This window comes from Coffea arabica, chromosome 5c, assembly GCF_036785885.1.
Source record: "Coffea arabica cultivar ET-39 chromosome 5c, Coffea Arabica ET-39 HiFi, whole genome shotgun sequence".
Taxonomy (NCBI): domain Eukaryota; kingdom Viridiplantae; phylum Streptophyta; class Magnoliopsida; order Gentianales; family Rubiaceae; genus Coffea; species Coffea arabica.
In genome coordinates, this window is record NC_092319.1 from 40,070,968 (window position 1) to 40,090,059 (window position 19,092).

General features: G+C 35.4%; 2 protein-coding genes across 5 annotated transcripts; one reads left to right on the forward strand and one right to left on the reverse strand.

The window, feature by feature from the left end:
* Positions 1-197: 197 nt before the first annotated feature.
* Positions 198-7,351, reverse strand: LOC113687929 (histone-lysine N-methyltransferase ATXR2-like). 2 transcript variants are annotated; one of them, XM_027205465.2, is made up of 15 exons: positions 7,064-7,347; positions 6,877-6,952; positions 6,704-6,789; positions 6,233-6,603; positions 5,137-5,249; positions 5,014-5,045; positions 4,417-4,568; positions 3,646-3,733; positions 2,642-2,690; positions 2,491-2,545; positions 2,213-2,282; positions 2,064-2,133; positions 1,508-1,584; positions 912-968; positions 198-777 (listed from the first exon to the last, which is right to left on the reverse strand). In XM_027205465.2, exons 1-15 carry the CDS (start codon positions 7,145-7,147, stop codon positions 661-663), a joined length of 1,497 nt encoding a protein of 498 aa, XP_027061266.2. In that variant the 5' UTR covers positions 7,148-7,347; the 3' UTR covers positions 198-660. The 2 variants fall into 2 exon arrangements, with proteins under 2 accessions (XP_027061266.2, XP_071906992.1); XM_072050891.1 differs by lacking the exons at positions 198-777; positions 912-968 and having other exon boundaries at positions 1,511-1,584; positions 2,022-2,133; positions 7,064-7,351.
* A 1,177-nt stretch (positions 7,352-8,528) lies between these two features.
* LOC113690759 (tabersonine 16-hydroxylase 2-like) lies at positions 8,529-16,633 on the forward strand. Of its 3 annotated transcripts, XM_027208787.2 has the most exons (4): positions 10,264-10,655; positions 11,269-11,424; positions 14,720-15,532; positions 15,773-16,633. In XM_027208787.2, exons 3-4 carry the CDS (start codon positions 14,912-14,914, stop codon positions 16,394-16,396), a joined length of 1,245 nt encoding a protein of 414 aa, XP_027064588.2. In that variant the 5' UTR covers positions 10,264-10,655; positions 11,269-11,424; positions 14,720-14,911; the 3' UTR covers positions 16,397-16,633. The 3 variants fall into 3 exon arrangements, with proteins under 3 accessions (XP_027064592.2, XP_071906994.1, XP_027064588.2); XM_027208791.2 differs by lacking the exons at positions 14,720-15,532; positions 15,773-16,633 and adding an exon at positions 8,529-9,201 and having other exon boundaries at positions 9,352-10,655; positions 11,269-14,461; XM_072050893.1 differs by lacking the exons at positions 14,720-15,532; positions 15,773-16,633 and having other exon boundaries at positions 8,529-10,655; positions 11,269-14,461.
* The last annotated feature ends 2,459 nt before the right edge of the window (positions 16,634-19,092 follow it).

Consider the following 19,092-nt stretch of genomic DNA (forward strand, 5'->3'; position numbering starts at 1 on the left):
TAGATCAGATCAGGTTGCCATTCTTATCAAACACTAAAGAATCAGCATTTCTTCTTTGTAAATGCTTCTCTCCCTCTCTCCATGGAAACTTCCAATCTTGCCTTGTGACAATGTCAGTAACTGCTTTCATAAATTTGCTCATCCTTGAGCATTGATTTGAGCGGCCATACCGAAGGAATAAACATTGCTCTTGACTATAGCTGAAAAGGGTATTCAAAAGTCCTCAAGTTGGTCCAAAGCATAGGAAAATTTGCAGTCCTGGCTTTCCTACAGCAATGTTACTGATGGAATAAAAAATGACCAAAAGTGCGAATATTGCTACCCCAAAATCATTCCTAATAAAGATTCTATCAAAATTCAGAACTGAATAATTTAGTGCAGACTCAGAAAAATGAACATCACACTGATCTATCGACTAGTTGGCATTCCAAAATTTGGCAAAGCAAGGTGTAAAGCTTCCAGATAGAGTTCTTGCCACCACATGCATTTTGCTATGCAGGTGAAAAATGAGCATTGCACTATAGTTTGCTCAAACTACAATGTCAGCTCATGTCCTTGTAGACCTCAGTTCCACTATCTGAGCTTTTAGAGAGGTATATTTCTCTGGAGCACTTGGACACTGTCTCATCCAATGACCCGAGATCAGAGACTGGATTTACATCAAGATGGCAGCTCTTCATCCAAACATTTTGGGCATCTACATCTAAAACCATAATCTGCAAGTAATGACTGCCTTTCTTCATAAGGAAGCTCCTCATCTATATATGATATGGTAACCTGGAAATTAAGATATGTTAGCAATGTATAAATCTCATCACTGAAAGTGGCATCAAAGTCTGTATGTAGCTGAGCCTCCATGGCCATTTTTTAAATATATCAAATCTTTTAATTGAATGGAAAGTCTAAATCACCTCTTCTCCCTTGTGAATTGGTTGGAGGGCAACAAGGACTGCTTGGCCATCTCTATCCTGATAAAACATGAAAATAGTTTCCAGCTCTAATTAGATAGAAAAACTGAGTATAGTTCACAGAATAGCAACCAAAAAACTTGAATGATAGCTACATAGTGTGCTTAAGTATGTGAATGATGGTGCTAGGTTCTGAGACAGATGAAACATGACTTCTTCCTACTATAGTAACTAAGAACGTAGGATGTCAACCATGCAGCATTCCCCTTTGAGTTAAAAACTTGTATAGGAACCATTTACATGTATTACTCTACTTGAACATTGGTGACATGCATTTAGTACTTTTGGCTCTTCTATGAAGACAGTATTCAGTATAGTAAGAGACACCAGGGAAACCTACCCAATCCAATTCAAAATTTCTCTACTTAATTTTTGATCAATTTACACCATCATGAAAAAACTAACGTGCATTTATCTATTATCTTCTCCTCAAGAGGTTGCAATCATAAGACACGTTGAACAATTGTGTGGCCATAACCAAAGAAGATGAAGTTATTATGTAGAAAAATAAATCAACAACTAAACCCTGTGATACATACCTCTTCTCGTTTAAATGCTTTGGCATTAGGATTACAGGAGTGGTTCATACAACTCTGCAAAGGAAAGAATGCAGTCCCTGACACAAAATGCACACACTTGTTGGATCTCAATATGAGATAGTGGAAACTAGAGATTGAAACCCCCTACCCATCCCTCAAAGCAAAAAGTTGAAAGGGGGAAAAAAGACCAATTAACTATCTTTCAATGGAACTGCATTTCAGAACCCTTGCCTCCTCTCCAAAAGAAATAAGAGCCGCTTTCTATAAAGAAGCTAATTCAGCATTTAAAAAAAAAAATTCAGCATGTTTGATACAATGAAAGGCTCTTTTGATACATAGTATAACTTTACACTCAATCTGAACCTTTTGATGTTGATGTGCGTCTATATTCATAGTATAGACCTGATCGAGATTCTACCAAGAAATATTAATTGCCTTTTATAAGCAATAGCAGCTCCATAAGTAAATACTATATTGGAATCTCATATGTGAACAACAAATTAAGTCAACATACTTCAAAAGCAGCATGACCTCATTCATCCAAATTTCCACTGACCTTCACAACAACCAGAATACTCGTCACCAAGAGCATCCAGAAAAGACTCTGTAACTTTTTCAGCTTTTTCCTACAATACATTGTACAAGTTGGTATTAAAGTTTGATGTGCCAAAATTTTGTATATATCTGCAAGGGACACAATCTGACCTTTTCTGAGTCTGGAAGATCATCAATATACAGGAAATAGTTCTCTACCGGTGATTCTACAACCAAATCACTGTGCGAGGGGAAAAAAACAAGTCTAAGATGAGAAAAATATCAGATTTTTATATCCATCAGTAACAGAAGAACTCATGCAAAGTATGAAGTAATATTAGTTTTGGGTCAAATAATATAATGGAAGAAGATCATTCTTCGCGCATGTGGCTATCTTCTTTTACTGAGTAGTAAACAGAAAAATAAATCGCTATGAAAGGGAAACTTACAGGTTATTTAGCTCAAACATGCCGATAATGTGACCGTAGATTTCAAGGGAAAATACTTTGACAATTAAGGACCTCAATTGTTGAACCACCATTACTATGATTAGTCATTATGCACAAAAGTATGCCAATGATTGGCAGAAAATTAGGATACATGGTTCACATTCCTTGTCAAATATAGCTGCCTTTAGGAGCTGTAATGACTGGACATCCAAATCGAATAATTAAGAGATTAGTATTCAGAGAAAAGAGCAAAACTCTATGTTTACTATTACTTTCATCATGCTGCAATTGAATTCCGGAAAGAAGAATAGCAGGCAGTGTCAGTTAGTAGCTGTCTCAAAGGAAGCAGATAAAAGCTAGATAAAAAAGTAAAAGCAGCCACCAGTGATTTTAGAGTTTTCCAGATCAAGTTGTCCATCAATTGAGAATCAAGGGGCTTTGGAGCACTAAAAGTCCATGTTATGTTAACAAATTTTAGCAATATCATCCACTTTCGCTAAGAAGGAACATTTTTTGTTACCCCTCTTTGTAAGATATCCTGGATTCCATAATAAGCCTGAAAGGATGCACTACAAGAACGGCTTTGATTAAAGATTAAGTCAACTACAGATTCCTCACGCTGACTTTGAAAATTCAAAAATCACACATTTCCATAAGAATTCCACATGAATAAACTGATGTTCCACTCCAAAGCAACATATTGCAATAATGAATGTTAAGCGAGAGAGCAACCAATGGAATTATCAAGTATGAAATTTTGTGCCTAAAGACTTGAAGAACTCAATCAAGCTCACTTCTTTCTCTGATAGTTTTTGACATCAAGTTCTATCCTACAAACAGGAATAGTTTCGGATCATTTAAAAATGTCATAGGTTTTGTTTCTTTCAATCCAGAATCAGTAGTAGCTCATCTCTGCTAGTGGCTTGCTGGACAAACCACCAAGCTATTCAGAAGCGAACCATAACAACAGTATTTAACTTTCCATCTAATCAAGGACTGAGGTTAAAAGACCAAGAACTTGAAGTCTTAAAAAAACACATGTTGCACATTATTCTAGCTGCACTAATTTTACTAAACAATCTAAAGTATGCCGGAATATTTTTTGGTGCATCTTTGTCTATGCAGATGTAACCTCATCACTCTCAAGGGAATTACCGTAAATGCCAGCTCTTTTATTTGCAACCTAAATGCAACCTCGTCATGGCAATCGACATCATCGGGCAAGGAAATGCAGTTCCACCACCTAAATGCACACTTGAGTTGAGTGCAAAACATAACAAGAAAAAGCGCTGTAGAATATGTACCAACAATGCAAACAATCTGAAGGACCTTTTACATAGAGTAAGTTAGAAGTTCTTAGATCTGTGAAGTTTATCTAAATATAGTTGTAAACATTTGCATCAGCTGATATCCATAAGCTGGAAAATTCCAGCAAGTTCTCATATAACAATAGTCAACTTTTCAAAGACTGATAAAAGTGAAACTTAAGTATCTAAACAAAGCACTAATTGCACAAATTTTCTTTCCAACAAAAGACAAAATACAGCATTGACACCATATTCTAAAACCAAATGAAAACTCAGAAAATATTCTTGAATTTGGGAAACAACCAATAGAGCATATGCAACATTTTTGAATCCAATGTTGAAAACCTTTCTTCATCCATACTAGTGCAAGTGATCATGAGTCTCCCATGAATAAAATTCAATTCCCTCAAATCATAAAAAGAGATCTATGTTTTTTCTTTTGGAGCATTAAGAAACATTACTCTTCACACAATGGACAGAAGAATGCAAGTAATAAATGAAGACCAGAAACGTTTTCAACTAGCTCCTGATAATATGGTAAAACACAAAAAGTAAAGCTAGTCAAAAATTTTTCTCAACAGCAATACGCATATATTTGGAGAGTAAAAGTTTTTGGTACCTTCTCTTATATCCCATTGACACAGGCTCCCATGCCTCTAACAAGAGAGAAAAGTTACAACTGCCCAAAATACTGGGAGCATCATGCTTTTCTTTTTCTTCAAAATAAACCGTCTTCAACTTCCTATACCTCAAAATTGTGAATGAGATCACCTAAAAAAGAAAACCCAAACCATACAATGATCCTCTTGTCTAATGTCAACAGCATGCTATTCCTCAATTAATTGAAATTGTAAATTGCATATTATTCCTTTTTATTCTATTGAATGTGCCCTCAGATAAAGAAAAAGAGGGAAAATTGGAGACATTCAACTTGTGCAATCCATTGTTGGGAATTAAGTTTCATCCTGCTAACCAACTTTATTTCATGAAGCTCTAATTGCAATATCATCTATAGGCTTAAGTTTTTCTCCTTATATCTTCAAAAACACATTGATCATTACGTTATGGTATTTTGATTGTGAGCCCACCCAAGTCACCATATACGCTTAATTTCACCACCAGGCACCTACACATGCTTGTCTCTAACAGCATATGATATTTGCAAGGAAATCTATAAGTGGAAAATAAAGGCAGGTGAAATAAATAGAGAACCTACCTTGGCAGCAAGAAGGAAGATATCGTTTGTTTCTGGAAATAGGAAAGAGATGAGCAAATATGATGAAAGTAGTAAGAAAACATATTTAATAATGTTAGTGCTAACATGCTATCAGCCTGTTACCATTAGCATGTTGTATGAATACTGAAAGTGCCTCAGTGCTCAATGATTTGGATCCCTTCCCAGTACAAAGCAAAGAGTGATACAAGTTCCAATCAGCCTCAGCACATGATTGGCTTTAAAAGTTTGGCACCATGGGGACAGTTGAATGAGTCAGTACTACTTCACAAAAAATAATAGCATAGATTACAAAGATTGACAAGAAAAACAAGATTGGTCCCTAAATACAATTAGATGCAGTGCGTGGTTTGATCTTTCAGGTGAAAGAATATACATTACAATCTAAGGTAATTTACATTGTCAATAACTGGATTAGCAACCTGGAATTTACCTTTATTTCCACACTTCGGATTATAACTGTTTTAAACAAAACTAAATGTTTGCTTTTGATTCTAGACTTTCTGCAAACTGACAAATAACCATTGTCTGGATCATTCTTATCTTTTCTTCCTTGTGTTTTAACCATGAAATCTGAAGCTCTATAGCTGATCTTGTTGTCTCTACTGGAGGCAACATCCAAAATTCCATCTCGATGTTTACAATATTTAGCATGTTCCTAAACAAGATGTTATGATAATATGGCAATTGCAAAAGGGCATACCACCCAAAATCCATATCTTCAAAATATTTGCCATTTGGGATGGGAATTATTATATCATTAAATACATCAGTAAATTCCAGAGGCTTACGTTTCTCAGTTGTTTTCATATGTATTTGTAAAATGCTCCTTAGGGACTCTTTCTGGTTCATATAGACATGCCCTGATAACCATTTGGATTTCAGATCTCTATGTCATAATTTGCGTTCTATCATTTAAATCTCATAAACCTTCTTGCTAGATACTAGTATTTAAAAACTAGCATTACCCAGTCATCATCAATCTGCCTTGACAAATCAAAAAATAAAAAAAAAGGTAAGAAAATTTCAGACTGGATATAATTTGAAACCAAATTGGAAGTCCAAATACTAATTGAAACTAGACCTTAGTTGATTAACATTTTAATCGGTAAGTAACACAGAATTGACAATTAATCCTCAAAATGCACATTAATATGGGTAGTATTTTCATCAAGCAGTTAAAAAATATCAAAATACATACCTGCAATAGTATGCTTCCTTGCATTTACCAGGACAAGACACAACCGCAGGCAATGAGACAATATCAGAATGAGGCAATTTTAGGCCGCCCTCCATAAGCGAGTCTATAACATCTTTAGGTATAACATTAGTATTACTTTTGGAATCGCTCAGACCACATCGGTCCACATCATATTCTTCAACATCTGAATCACCATGATCACGTGATTCATTACATTGACCGCTACAATCTTTTAAAGCGCTTGAAAATTTTCTCTTTCCACTATTACTTCCTGATGCATCAGCTAAATTTCGTAGATACAGTTTCCTCCCTATTTGAAGCTCTACTGAGCCTATAAACTGAAAACAGTGACTGCATACTAAACAATCCATCTGCAACATTCAAGAAACAACAAAAAAAAGAAACAAATATTATAAAAAATGACGAAAGAATATAACTTTTAACTTTTTTTTATTCCTTCGATAATTGAACCTTATTTGAAGAATGTTGGATTCCGAAGAGCACTGGGTCCTTCAAAACAAGGTCCCCTTCTTTGAAGTCTACCTTAGCATAAACCCCTGAAAATTTGACAAATTTCTCATGGGGTCTCCAAATAGTGAAGAAAAAACCACAAAGAAAGGAGTAAACAATAGTATAAATCACACCTTTTCCATGCTTCCCATTGGTTCTAACTTCAAGCCCACAAGATTGTCTAGTCTTTATAAGCTCCTCAAAATATTTCTGCAAATCTCTCACAAGAAAACAATAAGTAACAGAAACAACATGAGATATAATGCATAAAGATACATAAATATTCGTTGATAGATAGAAATAGAGATTGAGGGTCAGTGCCTGGACTTGGGGAGGAGAAGGGGGATTGAGAAGAAGTGAGATTTGGTTGGAGCAGCTGCTATCAATTGGGCATATGGGTTCCATTCAGTTTCAAGAAAAGAAGCTTCTTCTTCTCTGTACAAAATTGATAGCAATCAGCAAGAACAGTGATTTGCACTTGCTGCTGAGTGCCTGCCTGTATGTAGCTGCTGTAAAAGGTTTTGTTAAGGTTTTTGGGCTCTCGGTTTTGTTAAGCATAAGGTTATGACGTTATGTTTGTGTTGTGAGTTTAGGCTCGGAAGGTTTATGAAGAAAGAAAGTATTTTTTTCCTTTACTCTCTTTTTTGGTCCTTTTGCATTAAAAAGCAAAAGTTTTTCTTCCCTTTTTTGGTAGATGGTTAAATTGGCATTTGTGTTTATCTTGAACTCCACACAAAAAAAAAAAAGCGTGTGTTTGAACCCAATTTGTATGTATTTAGGCACGTTTGAGATCGAGGTAGGTTGTTACAAAGTACTTTTTTAATAGAACTTTTAATAAAATTATTTATTAAATATTTAAATGATTTTAAATATATTATTTGAAAACGTAGTTTAATAATAAGTACTTATTATATTGAATAATGTGTAATTTAAAAAAATTTTAAATTATTTATCTCTTTATTTGGTTTATAATATAGTATAAAATGATTAAATTTGATATTTTATTTTTTAAATTACCAAAGTTATTTTAAAGGTATCAAATTTCAGCTTTTGCCAAAAGTGCTTTCAAGATCTAAAGTTCTACTATTATTTTATGAGATGATATTCACCAGACACTTTAAAAGTTCTTTTAGCGCGTACAAATACTTTTTTATCAAAAGCACCGTAACTTCAAAGAGGGCTTTAGTATCATTGTAATCTCCCATACATCTTGCTTTTCTTATCATTTATTTGTATTTTCTTTAGCATCCCAATGGTATATAATACGAAGAAAAGCATCTAATAATTTTTCTTAAATCTTCAAATATTATTATGATTATTTTTTTTGGCAAATTCTATGTTAACTTCAGTCTATTTCCTTATGTTTGATCACTTCCGACCCTATAATAGATGTGCCCTAAGCTTCACATTTTTTTTTCTTTAAAGGTGATTAGTAAATCTTAAATGCCAAAAGATTAGAAATCATGCATATTGTTTTAAAATTTCAATATGTTACTAATGGTTTCTAAAAGCATTTTTAGGGATTGAAGTTCTGATCATTATCCTTATTTACTATTAAGATTTCAATATGTTACTAATGGTTCTAGAGCAGTTTTAGGGATTGCATTTTCATCACTATCCTTTTTAGCATATTAGCTAAAGAGAGCACCGTTTTTCTTAGATGTGTGTGTTTATATATATATATATATATATATTTTTTTTTTTTTTTTTGAGAAACAGCTGAAAGATCACTTTAGAAAAAATAAACTTTTTAATTATTATAAAAAGTGGTGTATTATCTGCTAGTATTAAGTACATTGGCCAAGAATCTTGGGTGCAACCTCCCACTGGTGAGCTAAAAAAGCCTTAAAACCTCCTTAAACCCCACCGAACAACTCCCCAACCATGTTCCCTCACCGGCAACTTCCACTCCTCCACCGCTTCTACTCCTCCACCACCAGTTCACCCACCTCTTTCCTCCCCTCATTCAGTTCCACTCAGTTTCTCTCCACCAAAAACTCCCCTGATAGTCAAGAAAACAAAGAAACTGATGACCCCTTCAAGTCCCATCCATCATTTCACCACCTATCCCCCATCAAATCCAAGTCCCAACTCCTCCAGTCCTACACCATCACTCCCCCAATCAATCCCTGGCCAAAGGACCTCTCCCACAAGCGCCTAATCTCCCTTATCTCCCGTCAGCATGACCTTAACCTCGCCCTGCAAATTTTCCACCATGCCGGAAAATATCACCCCAAATTTTCGCATAATTACCAGACCTATCAGTTCATCATCCAGAAGCTCTCCCGCGCCCGTGCCTTTCAGGATATGGAGACCCTTTTGGATGAACTAAAAAGGGCTGGAATCAGTTGTGCTGAAAATCTATTCATTGTTGTGATCAGGAATTATGGGATTGCAAGTAAGCCCAAAAAAGCCCTTAAGATATTTCTGAAGATGAATGAGTTTTCGGGCGTTAAAAGGTCGGCGAAATCGTTTAATACTCTGTTGAATGCTTTGGTTCAGAATAAATATTATGATTTGGTGTATGGTTTGTTTAAGAATTGTCGAAAGAAGTTTGATATTGTGCCTAATGTTTCTACTTGCAATATTTTGATAAAGGCTTTGTGTAGGAAAAATGATGTTAATGCTGCTATTAGAATTTTAGATGAAATGCCAGCAATGGGTGTGGTGCCAAATGTGGTTAGTTATACAACTATTTTAAGTGGATACGTAGCGAGGGGTGATTTGGTTGGTGCCAAGAGAGTGTTTCATGAGATTCATGACCGTGGTTGGTTCCCTGATGTAATGACTTACACAATATTGATTGATGGGCATTGTAAGCAAGGGCAGTTAGTTGATGCTATTAAGGTAATGGATGATATGGAGGAGAATGGTGTTGAGCCAAATGATGTTACTTACGGGGTGATGATTGAAGCTTTTTGTAAAGAAAAGAAGTCTGGAGAGGCGGTTAATTTGCTTAATGATATGCTTGACAAGCGGAATGTGCCAAGCTCAGCTCTGTGTTGCAAATTAATTGATGTTCTGTGTGTGGAAGGAAAGGTTGAGGAGGCAAGTGAATTGTGGAAGAAGTTGATGATAAAGAATGTTACTCCGGATAATGCAATATTGAGCACACTTATATTTTGGCTATGTAAGGAGGGGAAGATATGGGAAGCTAGGAAGTTATTTGATGAATTTGAGAAAGGATCGGTTCCTAGTGAGTTGACATATAACACGCTTATTGCAGGAATGTGTGAGAGAGGGGAATTGTCTGAAGCTGCGAGGTTATGGGATGACATGGTGGAGAAGAGATTGAGTCCCAATGCTTTTACTTATAACATGTTAATTAAGGGATTTTGCAATGTTGGTAATGCAAGTGAAGGAATAAGAGTTCTGGAAGAGATGTTGGAAAGAGGATGTTCTCCTAATGAATCTACTTACTCTATCTTAGTCAAAGGTCTGCACAGTTCAGGATGTGTATCAGAAATTCCAAGAGTACTTTCCATGGCAGCTTGCAATGGAAAAGAAATTGAAATTGTTACTTGAGTGTATTTTACTCTGAAACCAGTTAGAATCTCGGTGGAGCTTGCCATTGCAGATCAAATAGTCTTGGAAAAGTTTTCACTTAAGTTTCATTCTTGCAAGGTTTTCTGCAGCTGTTTCTTGTATGACTATAGATCAGTTGCATGCTGCAAGCTAGTGTTTCCTATAGTCGCTGATGTAACAGAATTGGATGTTGCTTCTGATTGAACCTTGGGGCTTAGCGTCCTTTGAGGATTTTGTTCTCATTTAGCCAGTGATTAAGAAATTTTCACCTCTTCCATTTCCTGGGTAACTTGAAAGGAGTAATGCAAGTTGTACTAGACAGGCCACTGCCCTTGAGAGATACAATCTTTTGCTCACAGCAATAAGGAACTCCATTCATGCTTCAATGGTATACCCTGATCTTTCGTTGCTTTCATATTTATATTATAGATATCTGATGTAATTTGTAGGGTATATCATTCTAGCCTTTTGTCATTGACTCTAATTTGATTAAGTGCTCTTAATGTGAACGATAAATAATTAATAGGAGGGAAGCTAGCATATATAAAGGTTTGATGTGTTATTTAGAGTATCATCATAGCCATTTGTGAATATACTCAGTTTAAATATACATCTATGCCATACAACACTAGAAGTTAAGCAAACATATTTAACCATATGATTAAGCATTTAAATCCTTTTTCAAAATTTTTACTACTTTCTTTCTCGTCCAATTATCATCCAAATCCAATGGTTAAATATAATGGGGTTGAATTTGCCATATTAATTATTTGGTCATCAAGATAAAACTAACAGTGGTCAGCATTGTGGTAGCTTTTTATAATTTGGATATGAGTAAAGGAACAGTGGAGATTTTCCAGATCCATTCACTTGAACAAACATGTGATACTGAGAAATCTTTTTAAGTGTTGCTCCAAAACTTGAAGAAACGTGTTTTGAAGTTTGATGGCAAATCATTATTGGACAGTTGAAGAATATCCTGTTTGTATCCTGTTTTACAGACGAAAGGCAATAAGGAAGGGGAATCAAGTTGAAGTCATGTTTTTGCCTGACTTCCAAGCCAATGATCTGAGTCATGCTTAGTTCTTGTCTCGATTGACCAGGGAGTTTCCAGTTAAAGTGGTACAACAATTGTGCAAGTGGCAGCTCCATATTAGGTACAACAATTGATGTTCCAGGACATACCCTTGTTCTGGCACCAAATGGATGAAGTTAAAAATTGTACCCCTTGAAATTGATTTTAGAATCAAGAAATTAATCTTGATTAAATTTCTCAGGTTCTTTCATTGTTTAGGATCTCTTCAATTATCCAGGCATTGACAAGGACTATGGTCTTTGGTATTGCATATCAATTGATTTCAAAATTTTCACTGCATAAAAGTGGAACCGCAGGGTCCAATATCAGTGTTCCTTTGATGACTACTTGCAGGTTATTTAATTTATGAAGTCGCAATCCATCAATATTTTCATTTCGCGAAGAGATTTGCTTTACCTCCTCTTGGGCTTTCTTCATTACTCTTGGATTTCTAGTCATTTCAGACATTGTCTATGTGAGAGTTGTTGACAATGTCTTGCCTCCAGCACTGCAATTTCATCAAGCTGCAGATGCGTCAGAGGTCCATAGTTCTTAACCAAGTCTGTTAGGATTCTATGAGGGTAGGAAACCATTAAGCCAATGCACATTTCTGTTCGAGTAAATTAAGACTAAAGTGAAAATAGTTTGCAGAATATTTGGCATTGTTGAGTAGTGAAGATGACAAAATTTTCTTTGCTTCGCTTCACAGACATTTTATGAAGCACTGATAACCTCAAATTGGCCTTTGTTAAGCAGTGATAGGAATTATACAGAGGTTCCTGGTCCTATGTAGTAATTGATATCTATAGATCAGCATACCTGGTTAGCCGCTGTTTGGTGAATGTAGTCAAGTGAAGAAGTATATAGAAGTGCTATTTTGAAAAGTGGTGGTTGCTTTTCTTGAGTGTGAGAGTAAATTAAGACTAAACTGAAAAAAGTATTGTCGACCAGTGAAGATGACAAAATTTTCTTTGCCTGACTTGATAGACATGATAACCTCAAATTGGCCTTTGTTAAGGACTGATAGGGATTATATAGGGGTTTCTTGTTGTATGTAATTAGCCACCATTTGGTGCATGTAGCCAATTGAACAAGTATACGGAAGTGCTATTTTGAAAAGTTGTGGTTGCTTTTCTTGACTATTTTGTAAATTAAGACTATAAGTGAGAATAGTTTGATGGATTAATCTTTCCTACACTATATTGTCAGCATCGAATGAATGACAATTATGCAAAATTTGAATTTGAACTCCAACTTTTGCATACGTGTCATGGATCCAATGGTGATATACACTGTCAGTGGATATAAAATTTACTCATATTTGACTTGTGAAGATGACAAAATTTTCTTTGCTTCACTTGATAGACATGCTATGAGGCATTGATCACCTCAAATTGGCTTTTGTTAAGCACTGATATTAATCTTGTCTATGGATTGATTATCTAGATTTCGCTGACATGATTGCGAATGCAGCTTTAATGAATATCATTCTCAACTCTTCTCTCAAATACATTTCATTTGTATTGTTTGAACAAGTCTTGTTAGTAGGGCTACATGAATCAACTGTACAAGGTTAAACCTCATTGATAGAAGCTAGGATTGAGTCATTGAGGCTTTGTCGGTGCTACAAATTATCAATTTCATGTATGAGATGTCTGATTTTGAGTGACACAGCATGAAAACTTGGTAGGCACACTAGCTTTGTAGAAAAGTTTAGATATTGAACGTCACCCGAACTTATAAGAGCAACTTGGAATAGGATGGGAGAATATGCTTAAGAAGGTGAAAACTGATTGGTAATCCTAGGAATCTTTAGGCCTCACACCTAAAGTTGGGATGTATCACACAGCCCTAAGGAAGACGTTAAGTCTGCAGGAAAATTTTATTAATGACCAAAAACTGACTTCTCTTTGCGGAGAAGTGGTTATTTATAGACCTTAGAACAAAGCTCATTCCAATCCTAATTAGGACTCCTAACTAGAATAAAATTCTAGTGGAAAGCTAGAAAGCTAAGCTTTCTTATTCCCTATAACAACTAAAATACTAATTACCAAAAATAACTACTAAACAGAAAATTACCATAAACATAAAATTCCTGCAGCTAATTCAAATTATTAAAATACCCCTGCCGGCGAAAATCAGAAAATAAACTCCATAGAATTCAAACCAACTCCCAAGTTGGTTCCTTGTCATCAAAAGCATGCCAAATCAATGCTTGGGCATTCGACACATCCTTCCCATGTCTCCTATAAACCTTAGTGGATTTTTGCCACCTATCTCTATCATTAAGCTTTTCTTTTATTCAGTCTACAGGAAGAGCTACATGCTCCTAATTACACAGAACAAAATGAGGGATGGTTGCCCTGATAACATCCTCCCCGATTAGCTGCCTGATGGCTTCAGGTGGTTCTTTTAAGATCCTCAATCCCAGATCTGCATCAATGCTGTGTTTGGCTAGGAAGTCTGCCCATTGTTTCCCTCTCCCCAAATGTGTTCTAGCTGGCAGATCCAACCTTTCCTGCAACATTCTTGAATCTGCATAACCAGATTGTAATGAGGAGACTCCTGAGCAGCTTTTTGTATTAAGTTCAAGCCCACATTAGAGTCAGTTTCTAGCTTTGACTTTTTAGAACTCGGAATTCCAAGCAAACTATAGTCCACATAAGATGGCTTCCACAGATCGGCTCCATTATTTGATGCCCTGCCCTAACTAAGCTTTTCCTTTCACTTTTTCAAAATCAAATAGCAGTACACATATTAGTACAAGTAACTATGATAGTTGATATGTATACTTCCATCTTTTTTCCTTGCTTCTAATTTGTAATTGAACGATCTGAAGAACTATACAATCTAATATAACCCGAGAAATACCTCTGATCAAGTTTTACATGAAAACCGGATATTATGCAGAACCATGGCATCAATGGTTACATGAATTAGACTTGTTTAATCACTGATGAGCAAGAATTCATTTGCCTTGTAAGGCAATTTCACCAGCAGTAGCGTATACTGCATATAAACGTACATATAGTCATTAGTCATGAATCACCAAGTCGTAATTATGTCTTTATCTACTACAGTGGATGTCTGCGGCTCAGTTCTTAGGTTCTGTTGGAAAAGTAAGATGTATGATTAAATCAACTTTGGACTTGGTTCTGTGTTTATGTAATCTCATCATCCATACATGACCAACATAGCTGCTGAAGCATAGAAGCAAAGAAGACTGAATTTTGTATTAGAATATACTGATACCTGTAAAAGATCATTTCACCTCTAAGCCAAGAACATTCCAGCATCATTTTACTGATTAGCATGGAGCTTTTAGTTTTCATTTCTGTTTTCATCTTATTCTGTTTGACAATAGTTAAAATTGCAAGGAAATCTAGGCCTGTGAAGCTGCCACCGGGGCCAAGACAACTACCGATAATTGGCAACATGCATCAGCTTATTGGCTCCCTTCCTCACAGGATCCTTTCAGACTTGGCCAAGAAATATGGACATTTGATGCACCTGCAGCTTGGTGAAATGTCAACTGTAGTTGTCTTTTCTGCAGAGGCTGCGCAGAAATAATGAATGACAATGACCTTATATTTGCATATAGTCCTAATCTTGTTTCAGCAAATGTATTGTTTTATAATTCTACAGATATTGCCTTTTCCCCATATGGAGATTATTGGAGACAACTGCGAAAGATTTGTACATTGGAGCTTCTAAGTTCAAGGCAGATCCAAATGTTCCGATCAATCAGGGAAGAGGAGGCCTCAAATATGATTAGATCAATCTCTTCGCGAGAGGGTTTGGCTGTCAATCTCAGCACCATGATCTCATCGCTAGCATTTAGCATTGTTGCTCAGGCTGTTTATGGTAAAAGAAGCAAATATCACAATGAGTTCATGTCAGCAATAAAGGATGTGACGAAGCTTATGGGAGGTTTCAGCATAGTAGACATGTATCCCTCTATCAAAATACTTGAAAAGATCACTGGAATGAGGCATAAGCTACAGAGGACTCACAAGATAGCTGATAAAGCACTTGAAAACATTCTCAATGAGCACAGAGTCAAGAGAGCGGAATCAAAACCCGGTAATGGAGAAGCAAAGGAGGATCTGGTTGATGTTCTTCTAAGGATTCAACAATCTGGGGAATTTAGTGCTCCACTTACTGATAATAACATCAAAGCAGTCATCTTTGTAAGTAAATTGTATTTCATCAATGTTTGTTCTACACAATTCCATCTAGATCCCAACATGGCAAAAAACTAGTCCAAAGGGAAAACAAGACCTTGTATAGATTATTTAGAATTTTGAATTACATACAAATCCTATGCCGAAAATTTAGATTTCCTGTCAGAATAATTGACATCTATTTCTGTGTACTCTAATCCTCTCTTACTGTGGTCTAAGCTTGAGGTTTCTGATAATTCTGCTCAGGACGTGTTCAGTGGAGGGAGCGAGTCATCAGCAACAACTTTGATGTGGTCAGTTGCTGAAATGATTAACAATCCAGAAGTACTTAAAAGAGCACAAGATGAGGTTCGAGAAATCTATGCAGACAGAGGAAACATCGATGAATCTCGAATTCATAAATTGAAATACTTGCAAGCAGTCATCAAAGAAGTTTTTCAATTGCACCCTGCAGCTCCACTATTAGTTCCAAGGGAATGTAGCGAAAAATGTGAAATATATGGATATGAAATACCTGTGAAAACAAGAGTCATTATTAATGCCTGGGCAATTATGCGAGATCCCAAGCGCTGGATTGAACCTGAGAAATTCTACCCAGAGCGATTTCTTGACTCTGAAATTGATTTCAGGGGACAGAATTTTAGTTACATCCCATTTGGTGCAGGAAGAAGGATATGTCCTGGCATCTCATTTGCTCTGACCAGCATCCAGGTACCTCTTGCACAACTGTTGTACCACTTTGATTGGAAGCTTCCTGCTGGATTTGAGCAAGAACAACTGGACATTACTGAGACCTTTGGCTTGGCAGTCCGCCCAAAACAGGATCTGGTTTTGATTCCCATGCCTTACTTCCGCCCTCCTTCTATGTGAGCGGCTGGTTATCGAGCACGATTACTAAAGGCTCTGAACTCAACTGCTCTCACCAGTCTATAAATGTATGCTCTAATGTAAGCTTTCTGATTTGTGAATTTGTTCTCCAATAAAGAGACCTGCAAAATGGTTTTGTACTATATAAACGCGATTACATAACTCTTGTTTCCTGCTACATTTCAATCCATTTCGGAAGCAGCTGTCTTAAATATGATCAGAGCTATTGCTTTACAAGAATGATTGGTTGTTTATCTTACTAGGAAGTTTTTCTCATTGACATATAGCATTATTGCCCAGGCTGCTTTTGGTAAAAGAAGCAATTGCCAAGAAGAATTCATACCGGTTATAGTGGTTGAAGTACAAATAGTAGCAGGTTTAAATGTAGCAAATATGAATCCTTCTGCAAAATGTGTGAGATGAGTTAATAGACAAAGCATGTTAGAGTACTTTGATGCAGTTCCCTCTGAGTTCCATTAAGAAGTTGATTATGGCATAACTTAAGGAAAGATTACATTTGAATAAAGGGTTTTAAGGTAGGAATGTTACAAGACATGCAATTTAATTTATGGTTAGAGCTTACCATGTTATAACTCATGCCTTCCAACTCAAGGTGGGAATCAAACTTGGCTGAAATAAACAAAATTTGAGATGAAATCCTTGCTAAATGCAATGATCGATACTCAAGGTATTAATTATATTTTTGATTAATTAACAGATATTAAAATTGAAGAATCAAAGCTGCAGCAGATAAAAGAATTGGGCATATGCCTTTAGAGCAAGTAGTTGTTTAGGTGATGTAAGCTTTTCCACTTTTTATTTTCCTCTAAATAAATCTATTTAATATTTATTATTGTTTAAGCACTAAATAAACCTTTTGGGTTGAGTATTTGGTTGTTGAAACTTAGTTTCTATTCCATCTTGTACAATTCGATGTTATACCATTAACACAAATCTTTTTTATTACACAAAAACACATCTGTTGTTTAGGCTCTGAGTATAACGTCCCCAAATTTGCAATTTCTTCCCTCAGGTTTTGGAAATCTCGTGGTCGTAGCCCTTCACGGATATGAAAAAAAAGAAGGACCCAACCTTGCCCAGTTGCTGCAACTGGCCCTTTAATAGTCTACATGTAGGTTTACTAATTCTGAATTCATAATATGTAGAAAATTTTTACGTACTTTTTTTTTTTTTTTTTATCCTTCCACCCATCCCCACACCCTTTTTATCATTAAGTATGAGGTACAATATTTGAATCCTGAACTTAACAGAAGACTCTAAAAATCCTATCCTACATACATAATAATGCATTAGATAGATGAATTTAGTCACAGTAATTATAGAAACATAACCATCTTAGAGTCAATACTGTGCAATTATCCTCTTAACACTCTCTACTCAAATATGCTAAGAATTGCCCTATAAATTAGCCGTCTTGATATGATAGTGAATAAGAATCTCAAACTAAATAGAAAATGACATATGGGCTATCTAAAACTAGTGTTTGTAAAATCGAATCGAATCGAATTGAGCGATTCAACTGGGAACTACCCATTGCTTCAATCTGATTCTATATAAAACTCGAAAATGAATAAAAATTGATTAGTGTCGGCCAAAATCAATCGAACCAGAAACGTCCTATCTTTTTATTTCTTCAAAAATTGGTCCAAAATTTTGGGCATTTTTGACAATGGGCCACTACCAAATATACCTTAAACACAATCTTTGGGCCTTTTGACTATTGGGTCACTTCCAAACACAACTTAATAAATCAAATAGTTCTTTTGGTCCTTTGTTTATTGTGAATCACAATTTATTTCTAATGTTTTAAAACTTAAGAACCTAAACAAACACAGATTAAGAAACCCGTTCCTTTCTATTTCTACCAGTGCCGCCATGCATGATGCATCCAAGATAACTTCATCACTCGCTCTAGACTGATCATCCTTTTTCTTTTTATGTTTTCGGAAGTCTTAGAGTGGAAAAAAAAGAGAAAGAATAACCATTCCAACTTCTTTATTTTTAATTACATATAAAATAAGCAAATACTTGCATCTTCTTCCTCTTTTTCTTTTTATTATCTATATGGTTTCTTCTTCTTTCTCGTTTGTGTCATTTGAAGAAGGCATTTTATTTCTGACCCTATATTTTAAAAAGCCTTATGCTTTTTTATCCAATTTGATCTATTTCCCTCCTTGTTTTGTTAAATGATATAGCATTTGCTTTGCCTTTTATGATGAAGATGACAATTTCGCTTAGAATTGGAGAAGATGTTGATTTGAAATTATTTGAACTAGAAGAAGATGAAGATAGGTGGTTGGCCCTAGAGGTGGCAATATGGATAAATGGTTCATAATTGATTTTGACTTAATGGATGGTGGATGAAATTTATCCAATCCATTTAATAAATGGATCTAAATGGATGGATCTAAATGGATTAAATAAAAACCAATTATCCATTTATAATCCATTTAAATATTTTTGTTACTTTTTTTTTGTATTACTATTTCTTATAAATTCAAGCCACAAAATACCACAGATGTAAATTCAAGCAAAATGAACCTTCATTTCACTAAAAAACTATCTGAAATTATTATTATTATATATATTACATATTACAGAGTAGCCATATATTGCAAACTAGCCCAAACAATAGAAGTCCTACATAGACCGTATGTAGGGTATCTACAAAAATACCA